A 19122-nucleotide genomic window follows, 5' to 3' on the forward strand; every position below is an offset into this window, starting at 1 on the left:
GAAAGATTAGAGAATTTTGTTATGTTCTGGAAGGAGTATCAACATTTGCAAGCATATCATTTTTTTTTTTTTAAGGAAATCATGACCAGATCTGAAATGGCAGAAAAAATGTTCTCGTCAGAAAAGATAATGTGATTGGAACCCATAGAACTGAAACCAGGTTAATGGTGAGAGACTTCCTCAAGACTGAAAGAGAGCTTTGTTGTGATATAGTGCAACAAGGTTTTATTGCATTATCTTGGAAATCTGTGTATTACAACTAAGAATTCAGGTGGTAGGAGGGTTCTGCGACCGTTTTAAGCTGCTCTGGAATGTCAGCTTCTTGTCCATTAATTGCCTGGATTTCGAAATAATCTAAGAAAAGTATTATGATAAAGAAATATGCCCAAATGCCCTTAGCTGAGAGGTGGCAGGGACGTGGATTTGGGTTTTCTCTTTTCTCTGGAAAATATATCAATTCCAGACTTAAAAATACTTTTTACATAAATACTCCTACTATTCTTCCACTACCCTTTGAGGTAAATGATGTGATTCTTCTGTAGTATGGTAAAGCAGCATCTCCATCTCTTGGGTGTGTAGTTACTAGATGCAAAATAATTTTCTTTGACTTTTATACTGAAGTGATTTGAAATTAAGTAAAACTTGGTTAGCCTTAGAACATAAGCATGTTTATATGGTTAGCTTTGTTGTGTGGGTGTGTGAGGCTGTGGGTGTGTATACGTATTCATACGGGTCCACACAAAGTCCTTGTCTGTAAATATCACCGTGCACACCAAACCGCAGAGTTGGGTCCCCTCTGTCTGGGCTCAGGGGAACACAAGAACACAGGAAAGAGGTCTTGATGGTCACTTCCAAGGATCTGCTCTGCCATTGTCCCCTCACTCAGGCCGTATGTGCACATGCTGCTGTGGAATCTGTCTGGGGCAGGTGCTAGACATGTCACCACTTCGCAGTTTCTCTCCGGCAAGCTGGGGGGCTCATTACCAGTGACCCTTGTAGACACCAGAACTTCCTTTACATAATCTTGGTTTATTTGGTTTCATAATGAAACATATGTTTATCTGCACAGTATATCACTGTTAATCTTGTAATTAATTTCTTAACCTTCAACCATGTTTTACATATCATTTTGTTACATTATATATGTAATACATGATTTGAAAATTTTTTGTTTTAATATTTTTTTAAGTGCAGAACATTCTAAACTTGAAAGGTAGTTGAATGTAGAATGTTGGAAATGTGAATGTTTTGCTGCTTTCATGACCAAAGATACAGGGCTAGTGGACATTTAGAATAGGAATAGAAGTTAGAATCTTGTATATCTTTCTTTGAAGAGGTTCTAACCTTGTGAATTGAGAATGACTTCAGAGAATTTTGACTGAGAAGCATTTAAAGCTTTAACCAGTACAAACACTTAAGTATAACTGTTAATTTATTTTCATTGTGAGCCACAAAACAAAATTTTTTCTTTCAAGAGCCTACCTTTTCAATTTATTTCTCATTTACTCTTGTCATAGGAGTTAGCAAAAAAAAAAAAAAAAAAAAATTCTAGTAATAATGTGTCTTGAAAGATACTTTCAAATTTATTTTTGATAGAGAACACTGAATGGTTTGGGGCATCCTTCCTAGGAAAAGAATGTCAATTAGTGTGGGTTCCATTCCTTATTTCCATTTCTGCCACAATAATGGGCCCCCACCCACTACATTTCCCAGCATTTATGCCCATTCTGGCTTTGGTATATTTTACCCTGGGCCCAGTTGTTTCAGAGCCGGAGGTGACCCTGCCTTCTCATTCCTAACATTTTTCTCTACTACCATTCCCAGATTTTGAGGCAGACCCCCAACTCATCATATGACTCCAGCTGAAGTTTGAAATACAGGGTCCTGGGCTTCCAGCCTGTAGGAGCTGCAGATGTAGTGGGGCAGGAGTGGGGCGTCGATTGTGAGCACAGGGGACACTGCCTCTGACATAACCTCAGTAGTGGGTATAAAAACATCTCTCTGCGGCTGGAGCAATAAAGGATGCGATGTGTATAGCTCAGCTACAGGCTGAAAAGCAAACTTTTCTCATCTTCTAGAGAAAGCAGGTTTCCCTCCTGATAACCTTGTCAGAAATGTTGTTTTTCCAAGGGCATATATCTGTCACTTTCAGTGATAATTGTGTCGTCAGTTGATGTCTCTTGACCTGAATTGAGTATTCTTATGGAAGGTCCTCTTAGCCCCCTCATATAAATAGGAGGGGGTGTCCTAGGGCTGTAGCTGTGGTTCGTCTAAAGGACACTGGGGAAAAGTGATACCTGGGGCCATTGTACAGCTCATTATCCCAGCTTCTGCACAAAGTGTCCAGAAACTGGCCATCAGAGCTTTTGAGTTTATCAGATCAGTTTATTCTTGGGATGCCACCAAGATGGGTCTCACTGTAAATGAAGGAATCTGAGAAGAGTCCAGTTTTATGTGTTTCTAGACAAAATGCTTAAGTGTTCTAATGCAAGTCATGTTAGATTTATATGATGTGTGAAATTTGCTTACAAGGGAATTTTCATGATTTGAGTTAGATTAGCATTTAATTATCTGCTTTGAAGGATAGTTAATTTATTTCAAAAATAAGAAAAAATAGATGAATATGTGAATTTTTTAAGACTGAGAGATGATGTCCTTTACTTTTCCTGTAAAGAAGATAATTTTTAAATCTTTCATATCCTGTAGAGAAAACCAACTTTTCCTCTGTGATACAGTACATTATGTTTGCACTACTATAATGTCAAGACTGAAAGTATAAAAAATGCACATATAAGATTGATTTTTATATCTTTTTTTTAAAAGGGGTTTGAGGTGCCTGCCTGGCTCATTCAGTAAAAAATACGACTCTTAATCTTGGGATCGTGAGTTCGAGCCCCACGTTGGGGGTAGAGTTTACTTTCAAAATAAATAAAAGGGGTTTGAGTCTGTTGCACTAAGCTATACATGACTAGTTTAGAGAGATGTTATGCTAGATTTAAAAATCACTAGTTTTCTTAATGTGTCTTTGTATGATCAACAGCATGCAATAAGCAATACAAAACACCAAGCCTTATACTTACAAGAAAGAAGTTTAACATATTGATAAAGTTCTAAACATATCAAATGTATATAAGTGACAAAAGTAGGATTTTAAGGAAATGTACAGTATCTATAGAAGCTCAGTACTGCATTAAGAAACTTCTTTAGAACTAGGAAAGCATTCATGTATTTGAGGAGAAAATTTAGGGGTTTGAGAAGTTCTATTTTTCTATTTAAAAGGGTTAAATTATTGTATAATTTGGAAGAAGTTGCTTTGGATGTAGGACAAAACTGTTTCAAAGATTTTTGTTTGAAACGTTGATGTATTTTTGTGCCTTAATATTTGTTCTGACTTTTAATAAAATGCTTTCTGAAATTCTGGATGGTTGATTCTAATATCTGTTAGTGCTAGATTATGTAGAGCTGCAGGATATGTAGACCCAAATAGATGGCAGGCTTTAAACAAAAGTCTTAAGACAGGAGATGCACTAATTAACAAATATGGAAAAGTGTTCAACCTCAGTAGTGAGCAAAGAAATGCAAAACATGAGGCCCCTGGGTAGCCTCAGTCAGTTAAGCATCCGACTTTGGTTTCGGCTCAGGTCATGAACTCCTCAGGGTCGTGAGATAGAGCCCCGTGTCGGGCTTTGCGCTCAGCAGGGAGTCTGCTTGAGATTCTCTCTCCCTTTCTCTTTGCACACTCTCTCTTTCTCAATAAATAAATAAATAGGGGTGCCTGGGTGACTCAGTTGCTTAATCATCTGCCTTCAGCTCAGGTCATGATCCCAGGGTCCTGGGATCGAGTCCCTCTTTGGGCTCCTTGCTCAGCAGGGAGCCTGCTTCTTCCTCTCCCTGCCCCACACCACCCCCCATGCTCTCTCTTGCTACCTCTCTCTCTCAAATAAATAAATAAGATCTTTGAAAAATAAATTTAAAAATCATTTTAATGCAAAATAGAAGATGGGGGAATTTTAAAAATTAACAGGTTTATACTAACACATTTGTAAAATCTGTTTGCAAAGTCTGATGAAATGAACACACTCATTAATGATAGTAATGTACTTGATTCAGTCTTTGTGAAAAGAAGTTCAACAATGTGTTTACGACCTTTGGTTGCTGCCAATTCTGGTGATGTTTTTAAAAATGATTCAAACTACAGAATAAGGCTTCTGCATAAAAATGTTTATTATAGCATTATTTAAAGTGGAGACAGAATTAGAAACAAACTAAATGTCAACAATAGAAGAGTAAGTGAATTATGGTCTAGCCAGATACTTTATGGGATACTGCAACCATTAAGTTACGAAGAATTCATAAGAACATAGAAAAATACTTGTAAGATACAAAGTCACTGTTGTGAACTCCTATCCATGAAAACACAAAGTAGAGAAAGGATTGAGTGAAAATGCACCACAATGGCATTCCTGGTTAATGTTTAGATTTAGCTAAGCTGTGGTCACAAGGTGATTAAACATTTCAGAAGGTTAAGACAAAAAAGTTTATTTCTTGATCATGCATCAGTTCTGGGGTGGGTATAGAGGTGGGCAAGGCAACCTTCCCCCACACATCCCTCAGGGTCCCAACGTTTCTCTCTCTCTTGTGGGCCCTCCAGCTCCTAGGCCTGTCATCTGCATGTAGCCGACAGAAGGAGAAAGGACAGCCTGGGAAGTTTTGTGGGGCAAAACCCGGAAGTGTTGCTCATCACTTCCGAGCATATTCCATGGACAAACAGTCACGTGGCCACACAAAGTGCCAGGCATCTGGGAAATAAGAGCCATGCACCTGCCTACTGTTCTACTCTACGAAGGAGAGAATGGATTTGGGGGACAGCTAGTGGCTTCTGCCACAGATTCTTTGGGAGCAGTGGACAGAGGAGACAAAAACTTCTGCCTTTCTATTTTCTAAGGTAAACATACGGAGATACGGTGATAGTCCATAAGTAGGCTATGTGATATCAGAAAATCTAGAAAAGCACACGGTGTCAGAACACAGCTTAATTCATTAATAAATAAAATCCGTCCTGCCCCAAGTAAGTAGATGGAACATGGAGAACATTCTTGGAAATTCTCCCAGCCTCGGGAGTGGCCAAGATGGGTATCCCCCTGAGGAGAAGGAGGCCTGTTGTAATAACAGTGCTGACAGTTTAGGGAGGGTTGGGAGTGCTCACAGAGTGGCAGGCTCTCTTAACCATCGTAGTCTCCGTAGTCAATAAGGTAGGTGTAGCCACTGAGTTTATAGATGAGAAAACAGACTGAGCATGGCTGAATAACTTGCCCAAAGTCACCCTCCTAGCAAATGGAAAGCTAGTATAATACTGGTGGGAAATACCCTTGAACGGTTTCTACAAAGTCCTGGCAGAGAGGAGGTACATGGTTGCTTGTTAGAGGATTAAGGTCATGTATCTGAAGTGCTTGGTCCTCAGGCCTTCACAACACAGCGAAGTTATAAAAAATGCATCGGCGATTGTCATGGAGGTTACTGAGACCCAGCTGAAATAAAGTTCTCCCTATGAAATTCACATTCTAAGATTTATTTACATGTGTTGCAATGGAAGTTTCCCAGGGCAAGTTATTATTGCCCCTTAAGTGATAGTGGATTTACTATTTACTGCTTCCTTTTTACGATTTACTACTATTGCTAAATTCCTATTAACATAAGCTGGTATGGTTCTGATTCAGATGTAAATAATTTTGACAATATTTCCTTTAAATCATTGTGGAAAAGTAGTAAAAAAACTGCAATGGAAGCTTATGTACAGGAAAACTTTTAAAAGCTATCCAGCAGATGGTGCCAAAGTAATTTCTCTGGGAGAGTTCTGGTCTGTAATTCTTGCCTTTAACATTTTCTTTAATTTACTTACCAAATGCCATTAAACAGATTTAGCGATGAAATAAAAAACTTTTTAAAAATGTACACAAAGGGGCACCCGGGTGGCTCAGTTGGTTAAGCATCTGCCTTCTGCTCAGGTCATGATCCCAGAGTCCTGGGATCGAGCCCCGCATCGGGCTCCCTGCTCGAGGGGAAGCCTGCTTCTCCCTCCCCCTGCTTGTGTTCCCTCTCTCGCTCTCTCTCTGTCAAATAAATAAATAAAATCTTTAAAAAAATAATAATAATAATAAAAATAAAAATGTACACAAAGAGCACTGCCAACCCTGGGGAAAAAAAATAATGTATTATTCTAAAATGCATTTGTGGATTTCAAGTTCTGATAATGGAGAAGTACCTTCGATTGGACCAAACTTCCCTACAAATAACAACTCTCGACAAAATTTAAGTGACAACTACGTGAAGACATTGGCGACAGACACAAAGCAGGGAGGCATACATAGGAAGGGATTCAACACTTGGATGAAGGGAACTGCACTAGGTGATTTCCCTGGTTTTTTATGGCTTTTTCACTGATAGCAGGCCACAGTTCTTGCCAGGTATAGAGATTAAATCTGGGTATAAACCCTGATCTTTTCCTTGCTGAACTAGAAGACAGAGATTAGAACTGCAGTAGCTGGGAAGTTAAAGAATTACCGAAAGAGAGAAACACAAAGAAGGTAAGCACCACATCTGTGTATAAACCTCCCAAATTTCTGGCTCACCCTGTACGATGCATGTACGGGACAGACTCCATGCAACCCATCCAAAGCTAAGAAAGTAGAACTGAGATTTCTAACATAGGAGACAAAGTTTGATTTGAGTCCAACCCAGTAAACCGCCTGCTTAAGAAAATGATGTGGGGGTGACGTCAGAGATAACAAGGGACTAAGGACCTCTGGAAGTCTGTCCCTTCATAAAAACAATGAAAAACTCATAAAAACTTTCAGAATTAACTTTCAGAACTCTGGAAATTAACCAGTCTTGCAGCAACCTGAGGAGCATTTATGCAAGAAAAAATGCCTGAATTTCAGTAAGAACACCAAGCTTTCCTTCCATCTGTCCTACTCCCCTACCCTGTTCCCCAGCACAGCAGTGGCCTTCAAAATTAAGGGCCCACATTCCCAGTACTACAGGGAGCAGAATGGAGCTGGAGATCTTTCAAAATCTCATTTCCAAAGAATTGGCATTCATTGACTGGTCTAGTGGTTCCTTGGAATTCACCACTAGAAAGGCTTGTCTTTATCTGACCTGGGCCAGAGCTTGACCAGTGTTAAAAGCTTTTTCCTTGGGGACATTTGTTAAAAGACATTTGCAGTCAAGTGTTTTAATGTTGTAGCTGCCCAAGGCAATAAATAACAATGGAAGCAAACAATAGACTAACCAAAAGCCTCAAAAAGTAAAACTAAAAAGAAAAGCTCCAATGTGTTTCTGGGCATCTAAAAGGCCACATGTATATGTAGGGCTTTGCACAGCAGAGTATAAGCAGGAAGTGAAGGTTAAGGCAGAGTTGTAAACCGGCTGTATGAGAGTTGAAGATGTGTCTTACCATAGACACAAGCACCTTGACAAAGACCAGGAGATTTGTTGGTTCCAAGAATTTAAGGAAAATTCTGTCCAATAATTAATAATTAGCTGACCACCAATAACTAAATAAAGACTTCAGTGACCATATATTACAAAAGATATAGATGTTACAGAATTAGTTCAGAGAAGTCACTAAACAAATATAACAACAAGCAGCAACAACAAAAAACCCTAGGGAGAGGGAAAAATCTGATTTCCAGAGGTACCACATTATTTAAAATGTCCAGTTTTCACCAAAGAATTATGACACACAAAAAAAAATAAGGGGGAAAAAGCAATGGATAGAAAATGTTCTTGAGAAAGATCAGATGTTGGACTTACTAGACAAGCACTTTAAGTCAGCTATTTTATTTACTTTTTTTAAATTTATTTGAGAGGGAGAGTGAGTGAGAGAGAGAGTGCATGCACAAGCTGGGAAGAGACAGAAGGAGGGAGAAGCAGACTCCCCGCTGAGCAGGAAGCCCAATGCGGGGCTCGATCCCAGGACTCTGGGATCATGACCTGAGCAGAAGGCAGATGCTTAACCAACTGAGCCACCCAGGTGCCCCTAAGTCAGCTATTTTAAATATGTTCAATGACCTAAAGGAAACTATATCAAAAGAACTAAATAAAGTAGGAGAACAACAGCTCACCAAATAGATAATATCAGTAAAGAGATAAAAGTTAAAAAATGAGCCAGTGGGGCTCCTGGGTGGCTCAGTCAGTTAAGCATCTGCCTTTGGCTCAGGTTGTGATCCCAGGGTCCCGGGCTCGAGCCCCGCATCGGACTCCCTGCTCATCAGAGAGCCTGCTTCTTTCTCCCTCTCCCTCTCTGCCCCTCCTTTGCTTGTGCTCTGTCTCGCATGCGCTCTTTCTCTCAAATAAATAAATGAAATCTTTTTTAAAAATGAGCCAAATAGAAAGGAAATAGAAATACTTTTCTGTTGAGAAGTACAATAACCGAAATGAAAAATTTACTACAGGCTCAATAGCAGTTTTAATCAGGCAGAATAAAGAATCGGTGAACTTGAATATAGGTTAATTGATATTATTCAGTCTGGGGAATAGCAAGTAAATAGAAAAAAGAAAAATGAACAGAGCCTCCGAGGTCTGTGGATCATCATCAAACATATCAATATATGCATAATGGGAAAATCTGAAAGAGAGGAGAGTAGGAAAGAGGTAGAAAGACTACTTGAAGAAATAACAGCTGAGGGCGCCTGGGTGGCTCAGTCGTTAGGCGTCTGCCTTCGGCTCAGATCATGATCCCGGGGTCCTGGGATCGAGTCCCGCATCGGGCTCCCTGCTCTGCGGGGAGCCTGCTTCTCCCTCTCCCACTCCCCCTGCTTGTGTTCCTGCTCTTACTCTCTCTCTCTCTGTCAAATAAATAAATAAAAATCTTAAAAAAAAAAAAAAAGAAATAACAGCTGAAAACTCACCAACTTGGTGAAAAACATTAATCTACACATCCAGGAAGATCAGCAAACTCCAAGGGGTATAAACTCAGAGATCCATACTGAAATACACCATAATCAACCTAGCAAAAGACAAAGACAGAATTTTGAAAGCAACAAGGGAGAAGTGACTCATCACATACAAGGAATGCTCAATAAGATTAAAAGCTATTTTTTCATCAGAAAACGTGGGGGCAAGAAGGCAATGGGATGACATATCCAAAGTAGTGAAAGGGAAAAAAAACACCTGCCAACCAAGAATTTAATATCCAGGCAAACTATCCATCAGAAATGAAGGAAAAATAAAGATACTCCCAGAAAAACAAAACCAGAATTCTTTGCTAGCAGTCCTGCCCTACAAGAAATACTAAAGAGAGTACTTCAGGCTGAAAAGACATAACACTAAACAGTAACTTGAATGAAGCTATAAGTGGTACCAGTAAAGGTAATTATGTAGATAATTACCAAAGACAGTATAAATGTATTTTTTGTTTGTAACCCCTTTCCGTGTTATCATTTCAAAGAAGAAACTTCTGGCTCACTTCCTTGATGTAGTGTGAAAGCGTGATGTAGAGCCTCACACAGGGCTGTGCCCCAAGTTGGCACTCAAAAAATATTTGTGTAATGAGTGAATTGGACCAATCACTGCACTCCTTCTAGATCACCCCCTACCCCTGTTCCTACCTAATTATCCTGGGTCAGGCTAACATGCTGGGTTTTGTTCCTAGGACCCTTTGAAGGTGTTTGGTGGGGGCCGATGACATTTAGAATCACAGATGTGGGGTGAAGGTGGGAAAGGGAGAGAAGCAGACCCAAATGAGCCAACAGGCAAAATAAGCATATGAACCCCCCCATAGGGTAAGCAACATGGTGTGGAGCACCATAAGGGACAGAGAACCCTACAGGAATGGTTGTTTCAGGCTGGGTGCTGCTTCTGGTTGGGTGTTAAACAGATTTCTATAGCAAATCTTCCTGTCTCGTTTTGCATCCCCACATTACACAGGGAACACAAGTGTATCAGCAAAAGCACTGATCCCAGGAGATGGTGATTGATTCTGTCAAAAAACTTCTAAAATATATTTTTTAAAGATTTCATTTATTTATTTGACAGAGACACAGAGAGAGAGGGAACACAAGCGGGGGGAGTGGGAGAGGGAAAAGCAGGCTTCCCACTGAGCAGGGAGCCCGATGCGGGCCTGGATCCCAGGACTCTGGGATCATGACCTGAGCGGAAGGCAGATGCTTATTGACTGAGCCACCCAGATGCCCCTAAACTATTTTCTTTAGATGTGTAGACCCCCCCACCACCACCAATCCCTGACATTCTGGAATATTCTCTTGAAAACTAAATACAGAGGAAACAGAAGAAGTAATATAGAAGATAGACCCATTTTGTTAAAGTCAAAGCTTAGTTTTTGGAACGCTGAATATAGGACACTGGGCTTATTTTCACAGTCTGCTTTCAGAGAGCCCTGACAGGTTCTGGGCTGCAGGGGGGCTGCCTTGACCACTGGGGGTCAAGGACAGTTGGGGACAGAGAGAGAAGGGGCAGTACTGCTGGGGCAGAGTGACCTTAATTCAGAGCAGACATCAGAATGCTAAATGGAAGGTGACCATAGGACAGGGGCAACAAACAGAAATTAGTAGATAGGAAAAAAAATCCCTGTTGAAATTTAGAAATGCTTAAAAAATATAAAAAGAAGGAGGAAGGAGAGGAGGGAAGGAGGGAAAGGAAAGGAAAAAGGCAAAACAAAACAAAACAAAAAATTCTGTAACTGTAACTAAAATTCCTGAAATCCTATGCGCCTGTATTTAGGTGAAAGGTGCCGAGGCGGAAGGTAGCCTGTGCGGGAAACAGCACAGCTCTGGGAGGGGCCTGAGTCTGGGGTTTACATACCTTGGGCAAGTCACTCAACCATGCCCAGATTCAGCTTTATGAATCCACAGGGAGGGCAAGAGGGGAAAAAAAACCGCTTCCTGACATCTGCCAAAGTCTGGCTCCCAGTGCACAGCCGGAAGTGGGCTGAGAAGTCTTGGCCTCCAGGGCAGGTCACCATGCAAACACGAGGTGGGATAAAATACATATTAAACATGGCCATACCAACCAGAACCCCATCTTTCATTAGTGGGAGGGAGAGAGGAGGGTAAGTGAAAGGGGCTGGGGGAGCACTGGCTTTGGCATCAAGGGCAAACACATGACAGATTGGGGCAGAAAACCATAATTTCCACAGGCTTCCTGGGATTGGGCCACTGCTGCCTGGTCCCTCCACTTGGACAGGGAAAAGCAATGTTTTGCCCGGTCTCCAGGAATGCAAACTAAGATTACATGGGCCCCGCTCTACTTCCTGTGACAGGAAGGTGGAGGGAGAAGCACAGTAGGATTTCCTGGATAATGAATGCTCAGGTGGCCAGCCTACACCACACCCTCACTTTCCAGGGGACTCCAACTTTCCTTTCTGCCTTCCAATGGAACTCTTGGTCTGAGACGACAGTCTTCTGAACTCCCTTCCTTGAGCTCTGAGTGGGCTCTGCTAAATGAAATGCGGAAAGGAAAAATAGATCTGAGACTTGGCCAGACTTGGTGTGCACCCATGACATCTGCAGTGTTGCCTTCTGAAAACATTCTTCCAGTAAGAACTTAAATAATGGTTTCCAGGAGCTTGGGGCTGAGGCCATCTGGTTCCTCCCACAGCCCCTGGATGCAGGGGACTTCAGACCACTCATGTCTGCCCTTCCCAGCGGGATTTCCCAGCGACTTCAGCAAAGCATCCAAAGTTCTCATAACCCGGCCTTCGTTTTAAACGGAGTTCCTCCTTCCCGCTTGGGAGGGGAGAACTATCAATGAGGAGGACAGGAGATTCTTGGTCCCCGTGCATGTGGGTTCTTGTTCCCCACTAGCATGACTGAGAAGGACTCCCCTCTGCTCGATGGAGAACTTAGGCAAGTTTATGAAGCCCGTCTCCCGGCCCAGCTGGTCCTGCTCTGAATGCCGTGGAGGAAGGTGTCCCGGACGCGGGCTGCGTAGGGCAGAGCTGGAGCGGGATCGCCACTCCGCCGCCCGTGGCTGGCGACGCGCGCCTCGGTCTCCCCAGCGGGGCCAGGGGACGGTGGGGGGCGGGGGGCGTGCGGGGCACCGGCCACGCGGCCTCGGCCGCCCTGGCCCGCGAGGCCCTCCGGATGCCCGCGCTCGTCCTCGGCGTCGCGCCCGGCCTCCTCGGGGAGCCGCGCGGGTTGGGCGCGCTCCCAGGCGCATTCCTGGCCGGGCAGCCCCTCCTCCTCGGCCTCGGCCCGGGGCCGGCGCCTCCCCGCCTCGCCGGGGCTGTCTCGTGCGGGCGGCTGCGGACGCTCGTGGCCGGCGCGCGGCGCACCTGGACCCGAGACGGCGCCCGCTGCGCTCCCGGGCTCCCGCCGCCCTCCCCGCGCGAGCCGCTCCGGGGCCGCGGCGTGGGCCGGCCCGAGGCGGCGTCTCCCCTTCCCCAGGCGAGCGGCTCCCACTGGCAAGATGGTGCCCAGCTGTCCCCGCGCGCTCCTGCTGCTGCTGCTGGGGCTCCTCGCCCTGCCCGCGTCGCGGGCTTCCCAGGTCAGTGCCCTCCCGCCTCTCGCCCGTCCCGCTCGCCCGGGAGGCAACGCCAAGGCCAGAGGACCCGGGCTTGTCGCTCGGCACTTGGAGGCTTGGGTAGGGGGCGCGGAGCGGTTCTTGGGATTCCCCCCCCCCCCCCCCGTCTGTCACCTGAACCTCATCGCGGGCCGGGCGCCTGGGAAGACCCGGGCTGGTCCAGCGGCGCAGTCTGGGCGACAGCCTCGGTCCCCGGGGCACAGGGCTCCGCGTGACGATTGTGGGTGGGAGAAGGTTTCCCTGGGATGTAGGAGACGTTGGGCTTTGGTGGGTCTCCAGGGGGGCTCCTGGTCACCCCGTGACGGTGGAGACTGTCCCCGCCCTCCAGCTCCCAACATTCAAATTTCTAACTGAAATCTCATTCCCACCACCGCCGACTTTTAAACGCGCGCGGACTGGGTGAGCGGCGTTTGCGCTGCGCAGGCAGAGGGGGGCCGGGGGGTTTCTGAAGCCGTCTCATCCCGCGCTGAGGGGGCCTTAGATCTGGGGCTGCATTTTCTTTCCCACCCTGACAGACAGCTTGCTGTTTGGTTTTTCTCTCCTTGCCGTTTGTATTTGTTGGAGTCTCACAGGATTTATTTGACCAGATTCACTTTTATGTTAACCAGTAAGAATCGATGGTTAAAATTAAGATAAGAATGCAGATAAAGGGGCACCTGGGTGGCTCAGTCGTTAAGCGTCTGCCTTCGGCTCAGGTCATGATCCCAGGGTCGTGGGATCGAGTCCCGCTTCGAGCACCGCTTCGGGCTCCCTGCTCGGCGGGAGGCCTGCTTCTGCCTCTCCCACTCCCCCTGCTTGTGTTCCCTCTCTCGCTGTGTCTCTCTCTGCCAAATAAATACATAAAATCTTAAAAAAAAAAAAAAAGAATGCAGATAAAAATATATCTTCCGATAGGTGGAAGGTGGAACTGGAATTGCTGAATTCTGAGCCAACAACCGCCAGCCGGGCTCTGGCCGCGGGAGACCCCGCCCCCTGTGGTGGGCGTGGCCCGTGGGCAGCCCGGCGGCCACCCCAACACCACCATCCACCGCAGTAACAGTAACTGACGGCAGAAGGAAAGCCTGCATGCGCTTACTGGAAGTCTGATGACTGCGGGGTTCTTTGCTAAGCATCTTCCACGCTCTTAAATCTCAGAGCAGCCCTGTGAGGTGGGGACCATTGTCGTCCCCATTTTGCAAAGGAGGGAACGGAGGCCCAAAGAGTAGTTAAGGCCACATAGCCAAGGAGTAGAGAAAATTTAGTCCCTCTCTGTGGGTTCCAAATCTTTCCCCTTCCCCACTGACACTGGTTTACTGTCTAAATTCCTGAGCCAGGCGGGCACACTCACGGGCACCTACAAGGCCCTGGGGCGCAGAAGGGATTCCAGGCAGGGAGAACGCAGTTCAGACCAGAGGTGGGTGGTGTGAATGCAGAAGCTGGGGTGGGGGTGGGAGGGCTCCTGGGAGGCGCAGTTGGTTAAGCATCCCACTCTTGGTTTCTGCTCAGGTAGTGATCTCAGGGTCTTGATCCCAGGGTCCTGATCTCAGGGTGGTGAGATCAGCCTCGCGTGGGGCTCGTGCTCAGCACTGAGTCTGCTTAAGACTCTCTCAACCTCTCCCTCTGCCTCTCCCCCCTTGCGCACACACACTCTCTCTCTAAAATAAATAAATCTTAAAAAAAAAAAAAAGTGGTCAGCAGGAAGTCACTGAGTCACCAGGCAGCAGAGGCTAATCTGAGGCCACAGTGAACCCACCAACAGAGCAAGGGATCTCCCACCCACTTTGCAGAATACAAAACAAAACACCAGGCCCAGAGGCGAAGGCCAGAAGCATAGGGTGGGTGCATCCAGTCGGAGCCCTCAGAGGGGGAGGGTGGGTGGGATGTGTAAGCAGATGCTGGGGCGCCTACTCTGCCCCTGTCTCATCTTCTGGGACCTATTGCTGTCTCTCCGGGTTACCCGGACAACAGGTGAGACCCTGGCCGTTCTCAGATGTCCTGGCTGCTGCAGAGACAGAAAAGTGAGCCCTCTCAGGGTTCTGGGTCCAATCCCTGCCTCCCTGGGCTTTGTGAGGGGGAAAGGGAGCAAAAGGGATTGTCCTTAGAAGTTAGTTTAAAGGGGCTCCTAGGTGGCTCAGTTGGTTAAGCGACTGCCTTTGGCTCAGGTCATGATCTTGGAGTCCCGGGATTGAGTCCCGCATTGGCCTCCCTGCTTAGCGGGCAGTCTGCTTCTCCCTCTAACCCTACCCCTTCTTGTGCTCTCTCTCTCTCTCAAATAAATAAATAAAATCTTAAAAAAAGAAGAAGAAGTTGGTTTAAAAATTCTAGTGAAACTGTCCTTCACCCAAAGTCTTATGTGTTTGAGGGGTCTCCCCTCCCAGCCCCTGCCTGGGGGAGCCTGACAGGTAAGCCATAAAGAAGGCCCCAGGAACACTCCTTACCGGGCTTCTCCTTTTCTCTCAGGTCCTTGCTCAAATAAGCACCTCTTTGCAGAAGCCTTCCCAGCCCCATATTTAAACAGGTCTCCTCTCTGCCCTTGTGTTTCCTATTATGGTTCTATGAAGGGCTCTGGAATAGGACTGATCATATTTGTAATGGTTTCTTTTAGTAGATTTTGAGTTTATTGTCTGTCTTATCCACTACAGGGCCCCAGGGCCAGGGACCATGTCTGGGATTTTTACCCAGGGATCCTGCATAGCTGGAGTTCAGCGGAATGAAGGGAGTGTTGTCATGCTGGTGCTGCTCTGAGCAGGACCGAGCTGGGCAGTCTCGGGGTAAACCTTGGCTGCACATCAGGTCACCTGGGAAGCTTCTAGAAATCTAGATGCTAGCCTCACCCCAGAGAATCTGGGTTGGGGCTCCGGCATCAGTATTTTTTTTAAGTGTCCCTAGTGATTTGAATCAATCAGGTATGTGAGACCCAGTGGAACACCATCTTTCAGAGTTAAAAACTGCAGACCTAGGAAAGGGCCAAGGGCAGAGGAGTTCGGAGTGGACAAAGGATTGGACTCACGAGGACCTGCGGGGACGTGGCATAGCTGGAGTTGACCTGATCTGAACACGGTATGAGCCTGGGGCTCCTGAACCCAGCAGTAAGTCCTGCTGGCCGGTGGAGACTCCTCATGTTTGGAGAGTGAATGGCACTCATGGGACCATCTGCTGCCACAAGGAGATGGGCGGGGTCCGTGGCCACCCAAGGACCTCTAGCTAGAGGCATCGGGGGTTCCTCACGGCAGCGGGGCGCAGCCCCGGCTGGGGTTCCTCTGTCGACCAGGAAATGCGCTCACTTTGTTCTATTAGGTGCCAGCCCACAGGAAGCACGATGGGTGTGTGTTTGTGAGTGTGTGTGCACATCTCTGCGTGAATGAGTGGTTGCGTTTGCTACGGGATGTGTGTGTGCATACCTATCTGTGGAGAATCTTCATGTGTTGCAGCGTAGGGGGGATGCTGCTTTCCGCAAGGGTCTGGAGAAGTGATCTCATGGGGATGGACAGTATCATCCCCTCTCCTGCGGTCCTCCGTGGCATTCCACGTCTGTCCCTCTTGTCAGCACATCTGTCCTGAGTCACTTTGCAGGGGTTTTGTGATTAGCTGGATGGGAGCAGGTGGGGAAGGAGGGCAGGTTGAGCAGCGTGGGGGATCCCACGAGTGGGGGCCCTTTCTTACAACTGCTGCCCACTCTGTGGCCTTCCCACTGGAAGAGAAACAGCCCTGTTGGGGAGACGAGAAGGGGAAACATGTAACAAACCCCGGCACCTCTCCTCCCCACAACAGCTCTAGGTGAGCAAGGAGGGCAGGGTCTCAGCATCCTCTTTGCCTGTGGGGTGGTTCAGAAGCTTCCCCTACCCCAAAACTTCTCCTTGTGAATAGATGTCACAGGGTTCCAAATTCCACCATTAGAGGTTCATTATTTTGGTGGCCTTCTCCCATTTGCTTGTTACAGTTTAACAAAAAAAAGGTTTTGGCATACATTTCCATGATTTTTACCATAGAACTATATTCCATATGTGGAATATGGAATATATGGTCAGGAGACTATTCCATCACCCCAGAACCGATCTGTCCTTCATCACTATAGCTTTGTCTTCTCCACAATGTCATATAAATGGCATCAACAAATGCATAGACTTTTGAGTCTGGCTTTTTAAAATTTAGCATAATGCATTTGAGATTCTTCTGTGTTGTTCTGGGTCTGCATAGTTGTTTTACTAATACTATGACTGAGTCGTATTCCGTTGTGTTCACCCACTGAATGGAATGACATGTATGGGGTCATTTCTACTTTTTGGTGATTACGAATGGATCTGCTATAAACATTCCCATGCAGCTTTTGTGTGTGTGTAAATATAAATATTCATCGCTCTCGGGCAAATATCTAGGAGTGAGATTGCAGGGTCATATGGTAAATGTATACTTCACTTTGTGAGAAACTGCCAAACTGTCTTCCATATTAGTTGTATCATTTTACATTCACACCAGCAATGAATAAAAAGACTCTGTTACTCTACATCCTCACCACTTACTATTGTCAGGTTGGTTGGTTAGTTTCGAAGTCATCTGATAGGTATGCAGTGGTATCTTACTGTGGTTTTCATTTCCATTTCCTTAATGACTAATAACATTGAGAATCTTTTCATGTGCTTATTTGCCATGAGGTCTACTGGGTAAAGTGTCTGCCCATTTAAAAAATGGATTAATTTCTTATTGTTCAGTTGTGAGTGTTCTTTATATACTTTCATTACTAGTCTTTTTCAGATATGTGAACTGCAAATATTTTCTCTCTGTAGCTTGTCTTTTTTTTTTTTTTAAAGATTTTATTTATTTATTTGAGAGAGAGAGAATGAGAGAGAACACATGAGAGGGGATAGGGTCAGAGGGCAAAGCAGACTCCCTGCCGAGCAGGGCCCCGATGCGGGACTCGATGCGGGACTCGATCCAGGGACTCCAGGATCATGACCTGAGCCGAAGGCAGTCGCTTAACCAACTGAGCCACCCAGGCGCCCACTCTCTGTAGCTTGTCTTAACGTCCACCCCAGAGCAAACATTTTAAATTTTGGCGAATCTTAAACTGATTTTTTTTTTTTTTTTTTTTTTTTTTATGGATCATGCCTTTGGTGTCAAGTCTGAGAACTCTTGGCCTCACTCCAGGTCCTGAAATTTCTCTTCTGTATTTTTTTCCAATTTTTTGTATAGTTTTGCATTTTTACATTTAGATCTATGATCCATTGGGAGTTAATGTTTGCACAAAGTGGGAATTTTATCTTGGGGATGACTTTTTGCAGATAGATTTCCAGTTGTTTCAAAATCATTTGTGGAGTAGATGGTTGAATCGCCATTGAATCGTCCCAGCAACTTTGACAAACATCAGTTTGTCATGCAGGTATGGGACTATGTCTGTCGAGAACACACTATCCTGATTACTGTAATTCTATAGTAAGATAGAATTTGACCAGTCTAGTTTCTTTGCCTTTCCATTAACATTTTAGAACAAGCTTGTCTCTTTCTTATAGACAAGAAATCCTAGTAGAATTTTGATTGGGATTACATTAATGCTATTGATCGATTAGGGGTGAATTGACGTCTTAACAATATCGAGTCTTCCAATCTGTGAACATAATATGTCTGTCCATTTATCTAGATCTTTGATTTCTTTCCTCGGCATTTTAAAATCTTCAACATAAATATGCTTTGTTAGATTTATACGTAAGCATTTCATTTTTGGAACTCCTTTAAATGGTGTTTTGTTTTTTTTTAAAGATTTTATTTATTTATTCATGAGAGACAGAGAGAGAGAGAAGCAGAGGGAGAAGCAGGCCCCCAAGGAGCAGGGAGCCCGATGCGGGACTCAATCCCAGGACTCTGGGATCATGACCTGAGCCGAAGGCAGACACTTAACCGTCTGAGCCACCCAGGCGCCCTAAATGGTGTTGTTTTATTAACTTTTCATTTCCAGTGGTATATTCCTAGTATATGGACATCTAATGGATTTTTCTGTGTTGACCCTGTATCCTGTGACATTGTGGGACTTATTATGGAGTTTTTTTTTTTTTTTTTGTAGATTCAGGTTTTTGACATAAATGATTGTGTCATCTGTGAGTATGAGCAGTTTTATTTCTTCCTTTCTAATTTATGTGCCATTGGTTTATTTATTTAGCCCTATTACCCTGGCTGAAACCTCCAGTACTATGTTGAATAGGGAAGTGAACATCCTTGCCTTGTTCTAGAACTTAGGGAGAAAGCATTCAGTTTTGTTTTTTTTTTTTAACATTAAGTGTGATGCTACCTATAGGTTTTTTGTAGATGCCATTTGTCAAGTTAAGATTTTTTTTTTTTTAAAGATTTTATTTAATTGACAGAGAGAGACACAGTGAGAGAGGGAACACAAGCAGGGGGAGTGGGAGAGGGAGAAGCAGGCTCCCCGCAGAGCAGGGAGCCCGATGCGGGACTCGATGCGGGACTCGATCCCAAGACCCTGGGATCATGACCTGAGCCGAAGGCAGTCGCTTAACGACTGAGCCACCCAGGCGCTGCCCCCCCCCCCCTTTTTTTAAAGATAAGTTAAGATTTCTTTCAAAGCATAGTTTGACAGAGTATTATGAATGGATG

The 19122-nt window shown here is 45.0% G+C and overlaps 2 protein-coding genes across 3 annotated transcripts in view; both read left to right on the forward strand.

Annotated features, from left to right (window-relative positions):
- TMEM87B (transmembrane protein 87B) overlaps positions 1–3420 on the forward strand; it is a 49819-nt gene extending 46399 nt beyond the window's left edge. For both annotated transcript variants that reach the window (XM_035001053.1, XM_035001054.1), the window contains exon 19: positions 76–3420. In XM_035001053.1, the coding sequence (XP_034856944.1) occupies positions 76–135 (60 nt within the window). In that variant the 3' untranslated portion in view covers positions 136–3420. The remainder of the gene's footprint in view (positions 1–75) is intronic.
- Positions 3421–12254: 8834 nt separating this feature from the next.
- FBLN7 (fibulin 7) overlaps positions 12255–19122 on the forward strand; it is a 45633-nt gene continuing 38765 nt past the window's right edge. The window contains exon 1 of the mRNA XM_035001055.1: positions 12255–12504. Within this exon, the coding sequence (XP_034856946.1) occupies positions 12427–12504 (78 nt within the window). The 5' untranslated portion in view covers positions 12255–12426. The remainder of the gene's footprint in view (positions 12505–19122) is intronic.

Source organism: Mirounga leonina, unplaced genomic scaffold (assembly GCF_011800145.1).
Source record: "Mirounga leonina isolate KUSES-001 unplaced genomic scaffold, KU_Mleo_1.0 Mir_125, whole genome shotgun sequence".
In the NCBI taxonomy this organism is placed as follows: domain Eukaryota; kingdom Metazoa; phylum Chordata; class Mammalia; order Carnivora; family Phocidae; genus Mirounga; species Mirounga leonina.